General features: G+C 36.0%; 2 protein-coding genes across 3 annotated transcripts; one reads left to right on the forward strand and one right to left on the reverse strand.

Moving 5' to 3' along the window:
• The first annotated feature begins 226 nt into the window (after positions 1-226).
• LOC133308302 (peroxidase 4-like) lies at positions 227-3,236 on the forward strand. The gene is made up of 4 exons (XM_061508917.1): positions 227-466; positions 1,462-1,653; positions 1,811-1,979; positions 2,786-3,236. The coding sequence occupies exons 1-4, from the start codon at positions 227-229 to the stop codon at positions 3,175-3,177; spliced, it is 993 nt and encodes a 330-aa protein (XP_061364901.1). The 3' UTR covers positions 3,178-3,236.
• A 1,807-nt stretch (positions 3,237-5,043) lies between these two features.
• Positions 5,044-20,315, reverse strand: LOC133308287 (U-box domain-containing protein 4-like). Of its 2 annotated transcripts, none has more exons than XM_061508907.1 (5): positions 20,051-20,315; positions 10,905-11,185; positions 7,589-7,705; positions 5,411-7,465; positions 5,044-5,319 (listed from the first exon to the last, which is right to left on the reverse strand). In XM_061508907.1, exons 2-5 carry the CDS (start codon positions 11,178-11,180, stop codon positions 5,260-5,262), a joined length of 2,508 nt encoding a protein of 835 aa, XP_061364891.1. In that variant the 5' UTR covers positions 11,181-11,185; positions 20,051-20,315; the 3' UTR covers positions 5,044-5,259. The 2 variants fall into 2 exon arrangements, with proteins under 2 accessions (XP_061364891.1, XP_061364883.1); XM_061508899.1 differs by having other exon boundaries at positions 5,411-7,477.
• Positions 20,316-23,449: the final 3,134 nt, after the last annotated feature.

Consider the following 23,449-nt stretch of genomic DNA (forward strand, 5'->3'; position numbering starts at 1 on the left):
GAATGATGAAAGAGAAAGAAAAACATGTGGACCCCACCTCTTTAATATGTGTGTGTAGGAAAGTGATGTTATATCGTGTTACATGATAAACATAAAACCCTTAAATTATTAGGTGAGGGTGCATGTGAGTTACCAGCTTCATGCTTTGTCTATATATTGGAGATTCTCACATGCACAGTTTCTCACACTATAGCTACTCATCTTCTGTAGCTTCACTAGAAAAAAAATGGCAATTTCTTCTTCTCGTTCTTCTTCTTTCTCTTCATTATCTTCAGCTATTGTTGCATTAGCTGTGTTCCTGCTTCTTACAGGGACCTCTTCAGCTCAACTCTCTGAGAACTTTTATTCTAAGAAATGTCCAAAGGTTTTCGACGCTGTAGAATCTGTTGTTAAAACTGCTGTGGCTAAAGAACGTCGCATGGGAGCATCTCTCCTTCGCCTCTTTTTCCATGATTGCTTTGTTGATGTAATTTACTCTCCTAATCTGTGATCCTAAGTTTTTATTTTTCTTTTCAGCTAGATTAGTTATTCAACTAACTTTTGCATGTTATATAATTTTCTTTACGGGATTAATATTTTTTCTATAATATAAAATAAAATATTATCATGGGAAATGTTTTTCTCATGTTGCATGAGACAATTTATCTCATGCAACTCACACAAAAATGAGTGTGACTCACTCAGAAGAAGAGAGAGAAAGAAAAAAATGAATCCTACCCTGTGTTGACAATTTATCTAATACAACATGAGAAAAACATATCCCATGTATCATCTTGCAAAACTTAACTTTGGGTTTCAAAATATTTCCAAACTTAAGATCTCACGACAAATAAGTACATATATAACTCTTTTTAGTTGTTACTGGCAATTTGTATGATGATGTGTTTTTCTTTCGTTCAATAATTTGTTACTGAATGATGCGACATTCCGAATTGCACCCCACTTCTTTTGTTTTGTGTGTTTTAGGAACACGTTCTACAGAGTGCATTAATTTGACACTATGACTATGCATTAATGAAACTATGTCCCATTGGTTAATGCCGCCACTTGATATTTTGTATTTTATTTTATTTTCTCTTAAAAAATGACACTTTGAAATTTTGAATGTGAAATAATATTATTCCTTAACAATTAACATCCACATTTTTCCATAGAGGAAAATAAAAATGAATTCCTTACATAAAATATCTATATTTTTTTATACATTAAAGAATTGAACATAAAACCAGCTTTACATAAAATATCTATGATTAAAAAGAAAATTACTTTTTCCTTTGACCATGCATCTCATTTCTCCTTAGCAATGCACCCTTCTAAATAATTCCTTTGCCTAGTAAGGCTTCAAAATATCACCATTTTTTATTCGGATTTATGGTAAAGTCATTGGTCATGGACCAGATTTCCTTGTAAAATGTTTCTCTATAATTAATTGACTTGTTGCATGATGGTGCTTGGAAACAGGGTTGTGATGGGTCATTACTACTTGATGACACTTCAACTTTCAAAGGAGAGAAAACTGCAGCTCCGAACAACAATTCTGTGAGAGGTTTTGAAGTAATTGATGCTATCAAATCTAAGGTGGAACAAGTATGCCCCGGTGTGGTGTCATGTGCTGATATCTTGGCCATTACTTCTCGTGACTCTGTTGTCATCGTGAGTTCAAACAAAACCAACCACTAAACAATGAATTTCATCAACTTTTTTTATCACTAATTTTCTTAACATAATTGACTAATTAGTTGTTTCTGACATAAGGGTCCTTATTAAAATATTTATTTGTTCTGTTGGTTTATTTTGTTGTATTCTACAGCTTGGAGGACCTTCTTGGAATGTTAAACTTGGAAGAAGGGATTCAACGACAGCAAATTTCACTGCTGCAAACACTGGTGTGATTCCAGCTCCTACATCTAATCTAAGCATCCTTATCTCAACCTTCAAAGCTCAAGGGCTCTCTGCCAAGGACATGGTTGCTTTATCTGGTATTTCATTTTTTTTTTATCTCTCTTCCATTATATGTGAAACCATTAATCCTTTTTGTCTGTCTTGAGGGGACATGTTCTAATAATATGATTTGTTTTTTATAACACTACTTTTTCCTAATAAAGTTTAGGATTTTATTTTTTTATGTTACATAAGATAAATCTTCTTTCCTACTCTTACAACAAATGGTGGAATTCACTTTTTTTTTTATTTTAAAAAAAAGAAAAAAATAGAATACGAAAATCGAAATGAGAGTAGAAGATAAAATTTCTCTTATACGACTATTTCTAAATAAAACCCATTTGTTTACAAGGTGGATCAGGATGTGACATTTAAACAACCACCAATATTGAGTCCTTTATTAAAACTTAAGGTCATGTGATTCCATAACAACACAGTTAAGCAAAAAGAAAAGCATGTTTATCCAACTGAGAAAATATGTCTACCATCCATGATATGTCAATGTCCGGGAAAATAAATGAAACTAAGCACTAACTACCATTCATATTAATTTCATGCACAACTAGAAAATAAATTAACAAGCAATTTTATATATCAAATAAAATAATAGTTACATTATAGTTTTGCGATTTAATAATCTTAAACAAGAGTAGGAGTGAATGTCGATTATACGCAGTCTTGCCGCCGTATATTCGTGTAAAGAGGTTTTTTTCTAGACACGAACCTATAACCTTCTTATCACAAGCAATAATTTTATTGCTACTCCAAGACAAGCCCTCGTATATGTGTATCTATGTGAGGATATTGAAAAATTCTATTTATGATGTTTTGTGTGTGGTTTCAGGGTCTCACACAATTGGGAAAGCAAGGTGTACTAGTTTCAGAAATCGCATATATAATGAGACCAACATTAATAGTTCATTTGCTAAGTCAAGGCAGAGGAACTGTCCAAGGACTAGTGGCTCAGGAGACAACAATCTAGCAAATCTAGATTTCAGAACTCCTAATCATTTTGATAACAAGTACTACAAGAACCTCCTCATCAATAGGGGTCTCTTACATTCTGATCAGGTTCTCTTCAATGGTGGATCTACTGATTCACTTGTTAAAACATACAGCAAGAATAATAAGGCCTTTGATTGTGACTTTGTTAATGCAATGATTAAGATGGGAAACAATAAACCCTTAACTGGGTCACAAGGGGAGATTAGGAAGAACTGCAGGAGAACTAATTAGAAGAGACACAATAATTTATTTGTTGTAAACTTTATACCACTAAATGTGGGAATTAAGTTTGTATGGTGAGTTGAGATGTTGAAGTGATTTATGGTGGCATGCAAAATAGTGAATTGTTTGTTAAGTTTTAATTGTATTGATGTTATTAATGTGTGGAATAAATTATAAGTCATGTTGGCTTATGTACCAGTTGGAACGCACATTGGTTTGCATGCACACACAAATAACAATTCATTTAAAAGTTTGGTTAGTCTAACTAAAGACCTTTTGTTTACGTCCTTAAATGAATAATTACTTTAACCAATAAATTATCGAATTTATACACATGAAGCACAGTCTCCAATATATATTTTCAATTTTTAACTATAAACAAAAAAAGTGCCGTGACTGTAAATATTTGACCGTTGGCCAGGCCCAAGAATATTTTAACTTCCAAGTAGAAATTAAAACCGTTTATATTTTATTTATTTATTTGAATAAATAATTGTTATTTGAATCCACTAAATAGTTTGGGTAACTGAGAGTTGTATAAGAATTATAAATTTAAATTGTAAATGCTTGCGACCTGCAACTTTAAAATAATATTGTTTTAGGATTTGGAGAAAAAATTAATGGCCATTTTGTTATAAAAAAAAAAAAATCAAAATGCCCTGTATTTGTTTTTTTAATCCCACGTTTTGGGTTGCAGTCTTGCAGAATATAACTTATTCTCGGAGGAGAAATATTTTTCCTAAATCTTAAATACGATTTGGTAAAAAAAATACTTGATATTAGATTAAATAAAAATTAATTTTCTGACACAAATAATTATGTTTTGAAACTAAATCGGAGGAATTAGTTGTAGCATGATTTACGAATTTTCAAAACTCAACTAAACGTCAACAAATTTTGCCCGAGTCAGCTTCGAATGAGATTTTACATAGCAATCACCAATACTATAGTTCGAAATGGTATCCCTCCCAATCACAGAAGTACAAGCTCCGTTGGCCCAACGATAAATGGAACTTAGTATGTCGCTGATCCTAATTACTTGTTTTACAAAAAAAAAATTATTATTTTGTAAAAAATTGAACAAAACCAACGAAGCCAATTTTTGATTCAATATTTTACAAAAACAGGTTTGCATGATTCAATTAACAATTTGAGTTCAGATTGAATCTTAAATAAATCAAAATCATAAGCATACACAAAGGTACTAGACTATGACTTAGATTAATTCTATTAGTAAGATATTATGACGTGTATTGGTTTTTAAGATGCATTGGTAGGAATTAGAATGCAACAAACCAGGATTTCATTGAACTAATACAAACAAGACTGGTCTAGTTTGGTCGGTTCCAAAAGTTCATATTTTACAATTCAATTTCTAAAACTTATGGATTAGGGAACCACGAATACCTTAGTATTGGTATAGAAAAAGTGAACCACGAATACCATAGTATAAAAAGTGAAGTCAGTATATACCAAAAAAGAAAAAGAAAAAAGTGAAGTCAGTCACCTCTTCAAGAGGGAATGAAGAGAAATTTTCGCAGATGATATTTTTTTATACATTCAACAGAATAAAGTGTAACATCAACAACAATACTACAATACAAATGAATTATTACGGGGGAAATGAAAAAGTAGGAAAGCAAGAATGGCATTTACATGTGTAAACACGCATGAAGTTGGGCATTTGATACCATGCTTTATTATTATTTTTAGTAGATTGATACCATGCTTTATTCGAGATGATTAGGGCCTTGCTTGTTTAAAAATCATCCCCGAATGAACATAAACCAAATACTTTTGCTTTTCCACAACCATCATGCCCTTGCACAGCAACAAAAACCAGACATTTTTTTTTTCTGGTTAAAACAAACGCTAGAGTTACATGTATAATTTTTCTTACATCACAAAAAAGGTTTTTCACAAGAGGACACAATCAATCCTCCATGCATTTTTCTTTACCTTTACAAGCAAGTGAAAACAATACAAAACACCTTTACACATTATTTGCACCATGTAATGTAAAAATTAGAGACGATCTATATGAGTTAATACAAAACCTTCGAATAGCACAAAGAGGTTGGGAATTCAAAATCAGCCCCTCCCAGCATTACCATGTCTTTGACTTCTAAATTGATTAAGGAGAGCCTGGGCCTAAACATAGAACAAAATCCATAACCACCTTTCATAATAGAAATAGAATAAAAGACAACTAAAATATTAAACTATAATGAAAGAACCATACCTTTTCTTTGGCCCTTGGGGTACCTGACTGTGATAAAGCCACTAATGGTGGTACAGCACCTTGTTGGAGCACCATGCTTAAGTATCTGTTCCTGTGTAAGCAAAGATGTAGAAGAGCTGCTGCTGCATTCTCCTTTCCTCTTGCAGAACCCAACTCGACAACCTCAACAAGAACAGGAATCCCTCCTTCATGAGCAATTGCATCTCTTCCTTCTGGAATCGTGGCAAGATTAGCTAACACAGCCACTGCCTTGTCAACCATTCCAGCTGCTGGGTCCATTAACTCCACAAGGTGCTTCACAGCACCAGCTTGCACAATCCGATTCTTGTTTTCATGAAATATTGACAAATTGAACAAAGCAGTAGCAGCATCTTTCTTCCCTCTAGGGGTTCCATTTCCTAATAAATCTACCAGTGGTTTAATTGCCCCAGACCTCCCTATGCTTATCTTGTTTTCCTCAATCACTGATAAGCTGAAAAGAGTGGCAGCTGAATTCTCCTTGGCTTCTGGGCTACCAGTCTCAAGCACATGAATCAGAGGATCAATTGCACCAGCATTTGCGATTGCAGCTTTGTTGTTATCATTAATTGATAAGTTGAGAAGTGCGGTAACAGCATTTTCCTGGATCCTGGTATCAGCTGATCGAAGTAAGTCAACTAATATGCTAATGGCTCCACAGTTTGCAATTGCAATTCGATTATCCATATTGTGCTTAGCAAGAAAGCGGAGTTCTACTGTTGCCTCTCTCTGAGTATCAAGATCAGAGCTCCTCAAGCCCTCAACCAAATTCCGAACCTGGGTTTCAATAGCAGAAAGATCAGTTCTTGTTTCAGTAGCAGGAGAAGCTACTATCCTAGGAACAAGCCTCTCTGATGGCCGCCTCCATATAGCTTGGCTTCGAGACCTTGCCTCCATCAAACGGGGTGGGAACTCAGGTTCTCTATGCATTGATGGTATGGCAGCAGCACCAGCAGCATCTGGCCCTGGATTTAATTCACCAGAAGCATCTCTACTGTAGCCTGGACTTGTTGACAGCCCAGGAGCATTGTTCTCATCAGCTTGTGTTTCTTGAGGAAAATTTGCAATAGAAAGTGCACTGGAATCAGAAACAGCTCTAACATGGGTTTGAGATTGTTCAGAGCTAAAGGCACTGGAAGATTCAATTCTGGATGGTGACATTGATGGCTGGCCAGCTGAATCCATACTGCTTTCATCAGAGCTAGCAGACCTGTCATCTAAACCTGCAGGTGGTATTCTTGCAAGATCCATATATTGCCCATTAACCATGCCACTTAAGGAACCTTCTGAAGTTGAACGGGGATGCAAAGGTGACGTTCCTTCTCGCTGGATTCCACCAGAAGTTAAGTTATTACCCGGTGAACTAAAAGAACGAGAACGAACCGACTCAGGTGACGATGGCAGGTTGCTCCTGGAATGAGAAAAAACAGGTGATTCCCTGGTTGTACCAGACTCCATATACCCATGAAGGACAGGTGCTTGATTTAAATTTGTGGACTGTGTGGGACCAACCAACTTCACATTGGTTGCTTCACACCAATTTGCAATTAGTGCCTTTACAGTGTAGTTAGGTATTAGGTTGGTGTGAGCCAGAGTCTGACGTGTCTTGGGACAAACAGTAAGCCCAAGATCAATCCAGTTCTTTATAAAAGCCCGTTCATAGGTTTGCCCTGATGCGACAATCACCGGATCAATCATCAACTCCAAAGAAAGAGGACAACAAAAGTCAGCAGGTACTGGAACTGGGCTGCTACTCTGGGCTTGCTTAAGCATAACAAGACGCTCATGCATATGCATTACAACAGCAATCACTTGATCAATGTATTCAGCTTCTGCAGTCTTTTCGGTTTGTTCAGCATTCTCCTTCAACCTTTCAAGGGCCACAGCCTCAATCAGAACCTCCTCATTAGTCCTTAGGCCCAGGCTATCAGCAATTTTTGCCAGGTCCTCCGCACTGGGTCCTACACCTTTCAGTTGTTCCGTAATAGCTTCCTTAATGACTGATAAGGTTTCTTCATGTCCCAAATGCTTAAGTTTCTGAACACAATGCTGCAATTTTTACATTGATATTATACATCATAAGTTTCTTTCCAATAATGAACGTATAAATCCAATTAAACAGGGACTCTTAAAGTAACTTTGATTAATAGAATATTTTACCTCTAAATGTTCAGAACTCAATTCATCACCAACACATTGCTGAGAAGCCTTCAGCTGCTGGAAAATATTGAGCGCTGAAGTCCGAATGCTAGATATCAAGGGTTCAACTTGCATAACCTAGTGATCAAGAAAGAGGAAGTAGTGAGAACTTGACATGCACTTAACATGCAAGAATTACACTAAGAACGTCCATAAGATGCAGTCACAACGAAAGAACTACAACATGTTCTTCTTTTCTACCAAGTGGCAGCCCAAATCAAGCAAAGATACTTGCACACTGCTCAATTCTAACCTAATAACATCTCGCAAAGGTGGAAACAAGGGAAATAGCAACCTTTTAGGAAGGTGTGATGTCTGGCTATCAACATGTATCCTCGAAAAAAGGTAATGCTATATGTAAAGAATCAATTCAACCTAAAAGCTTAAGCTTATGGGTGAGGCTACATTAATAGTTTTATATATCTCAACATGCTCCCTCACACGAGAGCCCACTGGGCTTGAAGGGTGGACAATGCACAGGCCCACCTACCTATGCTAAGAAATTCCACAAGAGAAAGTGGGGGGCGGTGAGGATCAAACCCAAGACAGGAGACTCTGATATCATGTAAAGAACCAATTCAACCCAAAAGCTTAAGCAATTATAAAAACTCAACTTTTTCAGTACCATTAGATTTACCTCTACACCTGTGAAGTAAACTTTTTTATATGAATCCACATGCAATCCAATGACTCTGCATGTTTATTGTCTCTTTAAGAAGTTCATAAATGATTATCTCTCACAAAATAAAATACCAAGTATCCATGCATTTGACAAGTCAAATATGAGATTCTGAATCCAACCCTCACCCTTGACAATTTGTCTTTCACTCAGATTATAGTGATAGAGAAGAAACTAAGACAATCTAGAGGAATCAAAACTATGACAATGGAAATCTTCTTTGATAATAAGATAGTTCAGAGTTACTAGGTTTTGTATTTGGGTTAGAAAGTGATGGAAGATGAAAGAATATTAAGGAAACGGATGAAGTGTGGAGAGAATGGCTGAAAGTGTTTTGTATTTGTGTAATTTTTATTACATTATATAGATTAAATGAATACAAGAAGAGGTTTACATGGAGCAACAACCTGGGTTTGTTGCTCAGGGGGAGTCTGGGATGGTGTGCAGACTTCGTAAGTCCTTATATGGCCTCAAGCAGTCCCCTCGAGCTTGGTTCAGCCGTTTTAGTTCTGTTGTTCAGGCTTTTGGCTTAATCCGCAGTAAGGTCGATCATTCTGAGTTTTATAGTTTCACATCTCCTGACAAATGCATCTATCTGTTAGTCTATGTCGATGACATTATTCTCACTGGAAGTGATCAAATTGGGATTCACCAGTTAAAACAGTATTTGTTCAGTCAATCTCAAAAAAAGGATCTTGGTAAGCTTTGTTACTTCTTAGGAATTTAAGTAGCACGGTCTAGACAGGGCATTTCTATCTGTCAAAGGAAATATGCCTTGGATATCCTAGAGGAGACCGGTACGTTGGGGTGTAAACCAGTTGATACACCCATGGATCCTACTATCAAATTACTACCCGGACAAGGAGAACCATTATCTGATCCTGGACGTTATCGGAGGTTGATTGGGAAGCTCAATTATCTCACTGTGACTAGGCCGAACATTTCTTTTGTTGTTAGTGTCGCTAGTCAGTTTCTTGATTCTCCGTGTGATTCTCATTGGGATGCTGCTGTTAGGATCCTTCGTTACATCAAAGGAGCACCAGGGAAGGTTTATTATATTCAGATCAGGGAAATACAGAAATTTGTGGTTATTCAGATGCCGATTGGGCAGGATCACCCTCGGATAGGCGCTCTACTTCAGGCTATTGTGTTTTTTTGTGGAGGAAACCTGATTTCTTGGAAAAGTAAGAAACAAACTGTTGTTGCCCGATCTAGTGCAGAGGCCGAGTATCGTGCAATGGGAGTTGCGACTTGCGAGCTAATTTGGTTAAAGCAGTTGATTCGGGAGCTCCATCTTTGTGAACAGAAACAACCCATGACTCTCATTTGTGACAATCAAGCTGCACTACATATATCCTCTAATCTTGTATTTCATGAGAGAACCAAACATATAGAGATCGATTGTCATTTCATTCGAGAAAAGATTCAGTCAGGAGAAATCAAAACGGAATTTGTCAACTCTAATGATCAACTCGCGGATGTCTTCACTAAAGCTCTTAGGGGTCCTTGGGTTGAATATATTTGTGGCAAGCTGGGTGCTTACAATATATATGCTCCATCTTGAGGGGGAGTGTTAGAATAGTTGTCAGAATAGTTCAGTATATATAGTCCCACATCTTATGAGCTCAGCCCATTAGGTCTTTTAGTCTCTTTAAAATAGAGAGCTCTTGTACATTGTAACACACTATGATTATTCAATATACAATTATTCTTTAATCTCAAGTAATCTAATATATATTTTTTATGAAATATCATGCTGTAACTAAATCATGTTGTTAGATAGGCTTGCCAGGCTTTTAAGACAAATATCATGTGTGCCAATCATGACATCAGAATTTGGATTGTGACGGATGTGAACTCAGTTCATGTAAGTTGCAATCTACAAATTTTAATCTTGTGGAGATGCTAAATACAATGATAGAGGTACAAATTTTCAAAGAGTACAGATTAATTTATTTTTCCAAACAATATGTTACAAATGATGATGCAGGATCATCACCAAAACAAAATAAAGATGATGAAATAATAGAATAAAAATTGCTGCAGTTTGAATACAACAATGTAGTCACCACGTTATCACATCCACTTCCACCATATGTTCTCCATTTACCACTAAATAATATTACGATACATTAGGATCCTGAACCTTTGTCATTGACTCTCCAAAAGAAAAAAATTCTAATTATAAAAAATAAATGAACTTGAAAAAGCAATTAAAATAAAGGTGCACACAGAAAACACAAACCAAATCACTGATTAAGCACAAAGTGAGACACTATGAAGTAATGCTGAAAGGAGAAGAACAAGGAAGATGAAAAAAAGATATCGAGGGCAGGAGGGAGACAGAAAATGACAAAATAAACCAATGTTATTATAATTATGTTCCTCTATTCGAGGCAGCAATAATTAGCATGATTTCCTCGCCGACAAACAAAATATTGAAAACATTTATCCTAAAATTGAATATGCACATAAAGAAATGACAAGGACAACCACCCCATAAAGGAAACTCAGCTGATTTTTCATTAAATTAACAACTACGATAAATATGTCATCTAAGATCTACAAACTAAGAGTTAAAGATATTATGAGACTTACAAAGTAAACTTTGCTGGACAATAGGTGCCAGTTCTCAACATGCTCCTTTAATTCATCAACAGCATGACCAAGTTCTTTGAATATCTTATTAAGCATTTCATCAGTAGTTAACTCAGAATTAACAATCACATCAATGATTGGTTTCAACAACTTAAGTATCTCCTCTGCCTTCTGGTAATACTTTGAGACAGGTTCTGAGTTCATGTTTCCAGAATATGATAAATGCAAAAATGAGGATATGCCATTAGCAAGCATTTTCAACAATGATATCTCCATAACACCTGCACCAAAAGATAATATTAAAAATAATTTCCATGTAGATCCAATAGAAAAGTAACAAAATAGCTCCCAATCTGTAATTCAATGCTTCCATTACTCTCATTTAATTTCTAGAAAGCAAATTGAATATGATGGCATGTGCCAGAAAATGCTATCTGTCACCAAAAAGGAAAATGCCAACATATGAACTTCAGGTACAATAACAATATACAACCAAAATATTGTGCATGTAAATTGTACATTAGATAGTAGGGATCCTCCTCCTCACACTCTCCACTGCATGCATGTAAAAACAAAAATATCATCTTCTCACAATTCAACCAATTAATAAAGGACTTCTCATAACCAGTAATGTTCTATTTAAGAGGCACAAACCGAAGAAAAAGGTGCAAAAAAAAAAAGGGGGCATACTGGTGCTACAAAGCTCCCGCTCTCTGCAGGCCCAAGAAAGGGTCATACCCATTGTGTGGGTCTATAGTAGGCATTCTTACCTTGCATTTGCAAGAGGTTAATTACATGAATCGAACCTGTGACCTTCAGGTCATATGACAACAACACCAACCATTGCTTGTGCAAAGCAAAGAAAAAGTTAATTGGAATAGAAGGATGATGATAAGCATAGAAGGCCAACCATGAAACACAAAGGCTTCTTGATTGGATCTGAAATAGCTTTTTTATAAGGTAAGTATTTGCATACACAGATCAACATTCTTATGGTATCATTCTAAAAAAACAGTTCAATGGAGAACTACACATGTCATTGATATAATCTAAGCCAAATCCCAACTCTCATAATCATGCCAAGGTAAAAGACAATGATGCTCAATTTGGGGACAATTATCATTTGGTAATTTGTTAGCAACAGAACCCCAATTAGGAAAGTCTATTTTAGAAAGAGATAAAAATAGGCTCAATGAACTAAATGGGCTGGCAACAATTAGTTAAAGTATTTAGGATTAGTCCCTTTTAGCAGTTAGACCTGTAACGGAATGGTCAGAGACAGGTTATAAGGAGAGGGAGAGCATAGCATGGGAGTTTAGTTTTGGAGACAGTTAGCTCTAGAGGGACAGACCGGACTCTTGAATTCCTGAGAGAATAACACACTGTAAACCAATCTTTCTTTACTTGAATCTGGATTCTTCACTGTTTCAGATTATGAAAGCTTCTTCAAATAAAATTCTGTTTTTTCATTCTCTTTTCTTCCCTGAATTCTCGTCCAGTTCTATTCTAATTCTTATCACTTGTTTACATATTAAAAAAAAAAAGTTCTTAAGTGATAAACAAGTTAGCCTGTTTAATCCACCAACTCATTTGGTTAGCGCAGACAAATTCAGAAATTATTTACCAAATATTTCAACCTAATCCAGCTGACATAGGGCTAACAATGACGCATCAAGCAGAACCAGGTCAGCCCATTTGATAGCTATAAACATGGTAGTAACTTTATTTTATAATATATGACTTGAAAAAGGGTATTCTGATATATTATAGAATTGTAAATAATCTGTACAAAGGGTTCTCTATTTATAGAGAACAAAAGACCTAATACTTGACCTAATGGGCTTGGCCCAATACAACAAATAAATTAATAAATAAGAAAATAACTATTATTTACAACACTCCCCCTCAAGCTGAGGAATAGATATTTCTCATTCCCAGCTTGCTAGTAAGCTCTTGAAATCTGTCTGAAGGAAGTCCTTTTGTCAATACATCAGCTAATTGACGTCCAGTGGGAATGTATGGAGTGGTAATCAACCCGCTATCAAGTTTCTCTTTAATGAAATGCCGGTCGACCTCAATATGTTTAGTCCGATCATGTTGAACTGGCTTATGAGCTATACAAATAGCGAACTTATTATCACATAGCAACTTCATAGGTCTCTCACATTTTATTTTGAGATCATCAAGTACAATTTTTACCTACAGTAACTCACAGATACCTTGAGCCATAGCTCGAAATTCAGCCTCTGCACTTGATCTGGCAACCACATCTTGTTTCGTACTTCTCCACGTCACCAAGTTACCACGAAGAAACATACAACAACCAGTGGTAGAACGACGGTCAGTCACAGATCCAGCATAATCAGCATCAGTGTAGACTTCTAAAGAAAGATCTCCGTCACGTCGGACTAACAGTCCTTTACCAGGAGTAGCTTTAAGATACTGAAGAATTTTCTCCACTGCCTGCATGTGTTTCTCCTTTAGATCATGCATAAACTGACTGATAACACTAACAACATAAGCTAAGTCTGGTCTAGTATGAGCCAGATATATCAATTTCCCAACTAGCCGTTGATATTGTCCTTTATCAACTGGAGGACTCTCCTCTTCATAGCCTACCTTGTGATTCTGCTCAATAGGAGTATTAGAGGGTTTACACCCGAGCTTTCCTGCTTCTTTGAGAAGATCAAGAACATATTTCCTCTGGCTGATAAAAATTCCTTTTTTTTTGAATGAGCTACTTCTATCCCTAGGAAATATCTAGTTTCCCAAGGTCCTTAATTTCAAACTCAGATGCTAGTCTTGTTTACAGAATATGTCTCTCCACAAAATCATCAAATGTGATAATAATATCATCAACATATACAAGGAGCACAGTGAGCTTCCCATCTTGGGAGTGCTTAAAGAAAAGAGTGTGATCTCCTTGACTTTGTTTGTATCCTAAGGTCATCATAACCTTAGTAAATCTTCCAAACCAGGCACGAGGTGACTGCTTCAATCCATACAAGGCTTTTTTTAATCTACAAACTTTATTTTCTCCATTCACAGAATCAAAACCAGGAGGGATTTCCATGTAGACTTCTTCTTCTAACTCACCATTAAGGAAAGCATTCTTCACATCAAATTGATTTATATCCCAATTGTAATGAGCAGCAAGGGATAACAAGACTCTCACCGTATTCATCTTTGCAACTGGAGCAAAGGTTTCTACATAATCAATGTCATAGGTCTGAGTGTAACCTTTGGCGACTAATCGAGCTTTATATCTCTCAAGAGTGCCATCAAAATTATACTTCAGAGCATACACCCATCTGCACCCTACTGCTTTCTTTCCATTGGGTCTATCAATAACCTCCCATGTTTTATTTCTCTCCAACGCATTCATCTCCTCTTGCATGGCTTGAGCCCATTCCCATCTTTCAATGCTTCATGTACTGATTTTGGGATTGAAATAGAATCTAGTGCTGAAACAAAACTTTTGTGCTGCACAGAAAGATTAGTAGAAGAAACAAAATGAGAGATAGGATATTGAGTACAAGAGGGACAGGAGGAACAAGATTTCTTAGTACAAGATCTTTTCCCTTTTCTTAGGGCAATAGGTAAGTCATCAGAAGCAGAAGCAATGGGTAAATCATTAGAGATATCAGAAGAAATAGACAAATCATGAAAGGCAATAATATTAGAATCAAAAACAGGAGATTCAGAAGAAACAGGAGATTCAGGACTTACCAGTGGTTCAGACGATTGACGTTGCTGGTGAGACAGTATGGGTTGTTTCCTCCTCTGATATACCAATTCAGGTGTCAAAATCTTTCGTATCTCAGGTGTATTTGAAGGTTCTGACACACCAGGAGCAGACACACTAGGAAGAGGTGTAGGAGTAGACAAGATTGATGTATTTGAAGGTTCTGACACACCAGGAGCAGACACACTAGGAAGAGGTGTAGGAGTAGACAAGACTGATCCAGACTCAAAGAAGGAAGGGGATGAGTCTTCTGAAGAACTGTTCTCTCCCTGCAGATGAAGACCCGGGAAATAAGATTAAGATTCTTGAAAGGTGACATCCATAGAAACAAAAAAAATTCGACTTGGTGGATGATAACACTTGTATCCTTTTTTATAAAGGGTATAACCAAGGAATACACACTTAAGAGCCCTAGGATCCAACTTACTCCGATGTTGTTTATGAACATGGACAAAGGCAACACATCCAAACACTCTTGGTGGAAGGCTCTGCAATATGGGAACAGAAGGAAAGAAGGAAGTCATGGAATGAATAGGACTGGTATTGTTAAGGACCCGTGAAGGTAAACGGTTGATCAAAAAGGTTGCAGCTAACACGGCTTCTCCCCAATAAGAACTACGAACAAATGTTTGAAAAAGTAGTGCTCTAGCAACTTCAAGGAGGTGACGATTTTTTCTTTCAGCAACCCCGTTTTGTTGAGGGGTATCAACACATGTGAGCTCATGAATCATACCTCTGTCTGAAATGAATTGTGACAGGCGTTGGTTGACGTACTCAGTACCATTATCAGATCTTAGTCTTTTAATACACTTACCAAACTGAGTCTCAACCATGTGATGAAACCGAATAAATATCTCTGGTACTTCAAACTTGTCTTTCATCAAGAATATCCATGTTACCCGAGTATAATCGTCAATAAAAGAAATAAACCACCTTGCACCTGAAACACTATGCACTTTAGAAGGGCCCCAAACATCATAATGGATAAGAGAAAAAGGTTTGCTGCTTTTAATAGTGCTAGCAGAAAATGACACTCGATGGTGTTTTGCAAATTCACAAACATCACAATGAAAGGTCTCAACCGACTGATTAAGAAACAGAGAAGGAAACATAGACTTCAATAGACTGAATGGTGGATGCCCCAGACGCTTGTGATGGAGCCACATCATAGACTCTGCAGTAGAAGGATGATGTGTCATTAATAACTGATTTTTGCTATCATTTATAGCATGTTCTGGAAGGAGATGATACAACCCATCCTGCTCATTAGCAACTCCAATTGTCTTCTTTGTGGTAAGATCTTGAATAACACAATGAGAAGGAAAAAATGTGATAGAACAATTCAAATCAGTTGTAAGTTTTTGAGTGGAGATAAGATTAGTAGAAAGCTGAGGAACATAAAGAACATTTTTAAGAAACAATGAAGGTTGAATTTGAATGTTACTAGAACCAATAACTGATTTATGGGATCCATCAGCTACGGGTATAGTATGACTACCAACAGTAGGATGATAAGAACGAAAAAACTCAGTACGACAAACCATATGATCAGTTGCACCAGAATCCAAAATCCATGAGGTTTTAAAATCAGTGCAAGAAGCAAGAAGAGATGTAGAACGTGTGCTCTTACCAGACAAGATCAAAGAACGGTCAGATGGCTTACACATATTATCAATAGCTGGTTTAAGCTAATCCAACTTTCTTTGCTGAATATTCACATATGGAGAACCATCTTCTAAATTGGCCATAATGATAAGAAAGACTGAAAAACAGCACCAAAGAACACACAACGGACACCCAAACGACGTCAGATCAGAGAGAAAAACACAAATCCGGGTAGAGGAGACAAAAAACAAAAAAACAATTTTTTTTTTTGAACAGTGCGCGATGAACAGTACTGCGCTTTTTTTTTTTTGAGCTGTTCCGGTCGTCTGATGAGAAAGAAACCTCCGTAGAATGATAGATCTAAGAAAAACAGAGTGAAACAGGGGTCCTCACGGTCCAAAAGGTCCCCAGAAAAAAAAATTCCGTCGGCGGCTTTGTGGCGGCGAGAGGCAAATAGGGTTTGGTTTTATAAAGACGGTGATTTGCGGAAGCAGAACCCTCAGAATCGAGAACTCTGATACCAACTTGAAAAAGGGTATTCTGATATATTATAGAATTGTAAATAATCTGTACAAAGGGTTCTCTATTTATAGAGAACAAAAGACCTAATACTTGACCTAATGGGCTTGGCCCAATACAACAAATAAATTAATAAATAAGAAAATAACTATTATTTACAACAATATGTGATGTGCAAATGATAAAAAGAAAAAAATGAAGATATCACCCTTTTATATGTCACATATGTAAATGACAAAAGGAATATCTCATTAATGACTTAGTTGTGTCTAATGGGTAGCCTGGTGCACAAGGCACTTTCCATTTTTGTATTATTTGGGGAGGGTGAGAGGTATGCAGCCTTGCCCATATGAGCAAAGAGGCTGTTTCTGATGCTAGAACTTGTGACCACCAAGTCACAATGCAAAAACCTTAGCTTTAGTTGCGTCTAATCAAGAAAAATGTCTTAAACCGTTGAAGACGTGAACAATTTTGTGATTGAAAACACTTGTTAAGTTGGTAACAAGTTAAAAGGATTATTTTGGACCATGTGTTAGATTTTCTTGTTCAGTAAAAAGGAAAAGTATTCTTGACTATTTTTCTTCACCTGCACGTTGCTTTTCACAACACTAATGAAGGTTCATTCTGCTTTGACCAGTTAGATTATGAACAGAGCACGACATACCAAAGATGTGAACATTCCTTCTTGTTCAGTAAAAAGGAAAAGTATTCTGACAAATTTTCTTCACCTGCACTGCACACTTCAGCTTCTATTATATGGCTTTCTACAAATTTTTCTTTTTATGATAAAAGGCTTTCTACAATTCATTGATTGAAGGGTAGTGCCTTTGACAACCTTAAATTAAAGGCAACAATAATGAAATGTAGATTTCTCTTCAATTTAGTACATATCTACCAGAGCTCACACTCTCACTTTAATGTTTTTCTCCTCCTAGATGCAAATATGCAATGACCAAATTGCAGCCAATGATCAAGGGTAGACAAGGAAGAGACCATTTAGGTGGTGTTTGGTCCATCGTATAAAATAGTATAGAATGGGATACCAGGAACTGACAAAACCTGCTAGTACAAGGAACCAATAGCCCTCTATATTATCCATTGTTTGACAAAGTACCACATAAGCTACCTGATAGGGTTAAGATACACTATAAACTGTTAGTGTTAGGATTGAATATGACTTACTAATATAATTAAATGTCAATTTAGGACCTTTGTTGATTTAAAAAAAGAAAGAAATTTAACATCACACAGAGAAATCAAAGAAGAATAAATAAGGAAGAGAACAAACTTTTAGTCAGTATTAATAGATCATTACAGCTAGTGTCAGGACATTTCAAATAAAAAGAGAGCCAACCACAAAATGTCAGACTAATAAGAGGCCAGATATGCAACTCACAGTCCTGAGTCAACCCCATCAAGTTGTAAAGAATGGCCCACCACACAAGGAGGTAGACCCACTAGACTGATTAAAATTTTCCAATTGACGAAGCGGAAAAGTTACTGCTAAATGCCAGTTTGAAAAAAGAGGAGACCCTCCATTCCAACTGGGAGATCAGTTTCTGCCTTACACCTAGCAAATAGGGGATTTGTGATTATGCATCATGTTTCCTATCTGATTTCGTCCCGCACGCTCAAACCTAACCCAGTTATATGACATTATTATTCAGATAGCATTGTACTGCCAAGCAAATGCACCAAACATCGATATCACAGGACAATTTGAGCTTATATTCTGTTATTAATAGCACATGATTGCAGCATAGCAAAGCGTAGATGGCCCCCTCCGCAACAAACACTATGCAACGCAACGATTTGGAGTAGCGGCCGTGATTGCGGCCCAATCGCACCACTAGAATGAACCCAGATGTGCAGTGTCCCATGCGAAATTTAAGGGGACAAAATCGACTTTGAACCCTTTTTTTCTGATAACGAGCCCATGTTAACTTTGTGAACCCTATCGAGCTTCACTCCTCTCTTGACTCACAGCCTCTCTTCCACTCACTGCTCTCTCTCTCTCAAGACTTTCTGGCAAGCCCATCTGATAGAAAACTACCAGTTGATAGAAATGGACCAGAATTTCAGAGATTTTTGGAGAAAACAAAGGTAAATATAAGAAAAAGTAGTGAATACAAGTGACTGGGATCCAGGATTTCGAGAACCCGGTCTCTCACCAGAACTCAATTCTAATCTCACCCTGCCTGCTTCTCTGCCCTCTGTTTCCTTTTGTCCTACTGCTGACCTAGAGGAGTATGCTCCTAATTATCGAAATCCTAACTATTGCATCTAATAATAACCTCTAAAATAACGTAACTCTGTCTACTGTATCTAAACATATCAATTATTAAAAAGTAACCTGATCCAGTACATTTAAACTCTCAATTAATATCAGAGTACATTATCTAATATAACAATATAAATTAATAGAAGGTAACTATAACCAACATATCTAACAATATCAATTTACACTAATTACTATTACTCATAGGGCCTACTCAACAATACAATTGGGCCTATCCTTATTTCTTCTAACCTACTTTCCTAAATAGTATGTTCTAGCACCATCACAGTTCCGACAGTTTAATGGCAAGCTACTGAGAGCTCCTCAGTTGCACTCCATTTTCTCCAGTTTTGCAGTTTTCCAGCAAGGCCACCTGTGTTCACTCACACCCACCCACTATCTTGTTCTCTGTTCAGTTCAGATTTCAGAACTTCAGTCATTTATGTGATTTCGCTGCAGCAGCTATCCCGCTAAAGCATTTTTGGGTCAGCTGCTACGTGCCACTATCCTCTATGCTTATAATTTCCACTCCTTATGTGATGCACAAAACAAGGCATTTGAGATCACACCGATCTACCTAAAACTTGAAATTCTAGTCGAATGAAGGTAAAGCAGTTTAGGCTCAACTCATCACACCCAAAAAAAAAAAAAAAAAAAAATCCAGCTCAGTGTCAAATCAAGTTGAATTTATAAAACCAAATGCAACTACAGTTAAGTTTGTTAACATGACTTGTAATCAGTCTTCTTGAAACAACCGAAACTCCTTGATCCAAAAAGAGCCACTTGGAGCTGATCCAGCTCATCAAACTGAACTCGATTCAGACCAGAAACAAATCACAACTAGTTTAACGCCTAACCAGTAACAATTTTTCAAACTTTCCTTGTTTTTCCTTCTTCATCCTTTAACAATAATGCAAAAACGACAAACCACAATTGCAAACTCACACGAGCGGCCAAAGTTAAACTTTCGAGAAAATTTTAATCAAATATGAGGTTTACCAATGGAGTGAAAGCTGATACTGCTACTTCCAGGATTCAGTTCGATTCGCCAAGTGATTGAAACAAAGAGCTTAAAATGAATGAAGGAAAGCGTTTCTTCTTCTTCTTCTTCTTTCTTCTTTCTTCGTCTTCTTTAGCCGCCGGCAACTGAAGTAGCTGGGACCACCGGTCAACGAGGATGGTGCCGCCGCTAGGTAACGGCGTGGTTTAATTTTCAGGCCGGTGACGGTTGCGATCCACCCGAGAAGAGATATGGGTGGTTAGGGCAAGCTACGCAAAAAGAATTGGGAAATTTTGTAAACTCCGTCTTCGTTCTAGTTTTTTTTTTTTTTTCTTAAATCGTAATTTCTCTTTAGATGATTTTTTTGTTTAGAACTTAGAATTCTTTTAATTGATTATTCAATTATAGTTAACTGAACTTAATCACATTATTATACGACTAATAGGTTAACGAAAAATGTTAACAAGCTTTGGAAAATTAAACACGCTTTCAGATTGGTCGCATGTACGGAAACGAATAGGAAAAAAAAAATTACTATTTTAAAGTTTTTTTTCTCCAATTTGATTTTTCAGGTATAGTTTGTGAATACTTTTTCTCTTTGATTTTCCTTTTTTTAAATGTCCGAGTTTGAATCCAACGATACTATTGTCACCACGTGCCACAGCTTGCCAATCATGCAGAAAAATCCACATCTTAAAAATAATAAACAAAGGATATAAATAATAATAAAAATATAATAAATAAAGGACCAAGCATGTTGATTTTTCTTGTATGTTGTCATCTTCGTGTCATGTTGCAAATCAAAATTTCGTCACAATATCACGTGTATAAAACACAATATTATTATTTTAAACATAAAATCAATGATATAAAGACAAGATTAAAATTTTAAGAATGGTTAAATGTTTTTATACTATATACTTAAATCGACTAATTTCTTGTGCCTGGGCCTGCAAGTCATACACATAAATTACGTGATATTGATGTGTTCTTAGAGCTTGTTTGGATGGGCTTCTCCCTATCCAGAAGCTGCTTTTTTATTTAAAAAAAGTGCTTTTGATTTTTTTTCGATCGTTTGGATTGAGCTTTTAATAAAAGTAGAAGCAGTAAAAAAAGTTAAAATCTTACTTTTTTGAAAAGCTAAAAATTGTGGCTTCTGAAAGAAGTAGAAGCGAAAAGCTACTCTGATGCTCTCTTGCAGTTGGGAATGGAAATGGAATCCATTTCCATTGGGAGAAAATGAAATCTCAGATTGCAAGTGGATAAAGACCCAAACTTTATGAGTTTAAGAATCGAAAACAGTAACCCAGAAGAGCATTAGTACGAGGGAGGTTGAAATGGAAATGTGTCTGACTGTCGACAGGAGTTGGTTGAGAGAGAAGAAGCTCGCTGGGTGAGAATCACTCACAGATTGCCATCGGCATCTTCAAAAACACAGATAAGAACTGCAACTCTCTTTGTGCTAAATCAGATTTGGTTGTGCATCGAATTAGAATTGTTGGGGTTGTTGGGTATTGGTTTCGAAGAGAAAAAATGATCAACCAATGCTTGTAATCTCTGTGAACCTCCTACCTCTAGTCTATTTGAACCCATTCCCTTCTTCTATTTGTCGGTGAGCGGAGGAGATGATGTTGCCAATGTGCCATGGAAATAGAGTGAGTAACAAGGGCACAATGGTCCTTTTATATTAAAAAGTGCTTTTTTTTTTTTAAATATCCAAATGATAGTTTTACTTAAAAGCACATTTTAAATATTACATCCAAACACAAAATAACTTTAACTTTTAAAAAAAGTTCTTCTAAAAAAAGCAACTAATAAAAAGTTCTTTTAAAAGCTCATCCAAACGAGAAAATTCAATTGATTAGTGTGCCTTAATATAAGCACTCATCAATCAAGACCAATGTTCTTCAGGATTTGAAAACCCGACGGAGTTGGGCCTGCTCTCGAACTTCAACAGCCCGGTCCACAGCAGAATGGGCCCATCTTTTCCTGCCAGGTTTTTCTATGGTACAAGTGTCCAACTGTCCAAGTACTAAACAATTGAAGCTCATAAAAATTTCTATAACTAGTCAAGTTTGTTTTATCAACAAAAGAAAAAGAAGAAGAAAGGAAGAATGGTCAGGTTTATTAAATAAGAAATTAAGTTAAGAAAGACAACTGTCATTATTTAAAGAAGAATAGATTAAGAAATTTAACTAAATTTTATTTTAATATATAAACGCAAACTTTATGTAGGTTTGTTATTTATTAAGCACCAAAGTTAGATATTCATGCTTAATTGAGTAATTAAAATAAAATCATAATCATATTTAAAACACAGCAAAATTTTATCATTTTTTGTTTTCTCAACTTCCATCTGAATTTTTTTATACTTTAGTTACGTTTTTCAAAAGTAACATTCTTTTTATTTTTGTAAGTAAAGTAATATTCTAATATTGAGTTAGAAAGTCAATTGATTTGACGTGAGGATACCAGTGCCACTCCTAAATTATATTCAGTAAAATCATAAAACTTTTGAAAATCTTTAATTAGACCTGACCCTTTATTTAAACCACCTTGAAGTACAGTGTCTATAAATAATAATAGTAATAATAATAATTAATCAAAAGTATGTCTTGGAGATCACGGGCAACAAAAGGTAAGGGATAAGGCTAACCTGGCATGACTCTATTCATATTTTAAATGCAACATGCATGATAAGACACGAGCCATCAATAATTGAATTTATTAGATGATTTAAGTTTAAGCAGGCGAAACCGATATTTAATTACCATTAATAAGAAAGTAACTAATCATGTGATGATATTATTGTTCCGTTAGTATATAATCAATGTTATTCTTCTTGATGGATGTGAAGTGTACTGTACTTCCACCCAAATCCTCATTCATAAATATGCACATAAGTGAGGTGGCTCAGTTGGTAGCATGAGGATTGAATGGTGGGAAGAGGCCTCGGTTCGAATCTCACCAACACTATCTGGGGAGGGGCATAAGTACCGTAATTCTTGGACTCGCACCCGAACTCTGGATTAGTCTCATAGACGGCTCAAAGAGCCGAACACGTGAGGATACTGAAGGGTTCTGATTCGTCTCAAAGAAGGTAATTTAGGATAAGTTTTCAAAAAAAAAAATATGGATGGATCATTTATTAATTATACAAGGAGTTTGTTAATCTTATGTTACATGAGATAATATTCTCATGTGGTGACACAAATATGTAGGATCTACAATGTAAAAATAAAAAGAGAAAGAAAAGAAAATTTTGTGTCAATTTTTATGAGTGAATAACATAAGATAACTCTTTTATATAATATGATAGTTATATAACATGATACTGTTATTTCTCATTATACAAACAAAGAATTCATTTCCAAACGCAGCTTTGTCCCACTGAAAAA

Source organism: Gastrolobium bilobum, unplaced genomic scaffold (assembly GCF_033153095.1).
Source record: "Gastrolobium bilobum isolate Gb01-03AN ecotype WA unplaced genomic scaffold, APGP_CSIRO_Gbil_v1 utg41985, whole genome shotgun sequence".
In the NCBI taxonomy this organism is placed as follows: Eukaryota; Viridiplantae; Streptophyta; class Magnoliopsida; order Fabales; family Fabaceae; genus Gastrolobium; species Gastrolobium bilobum.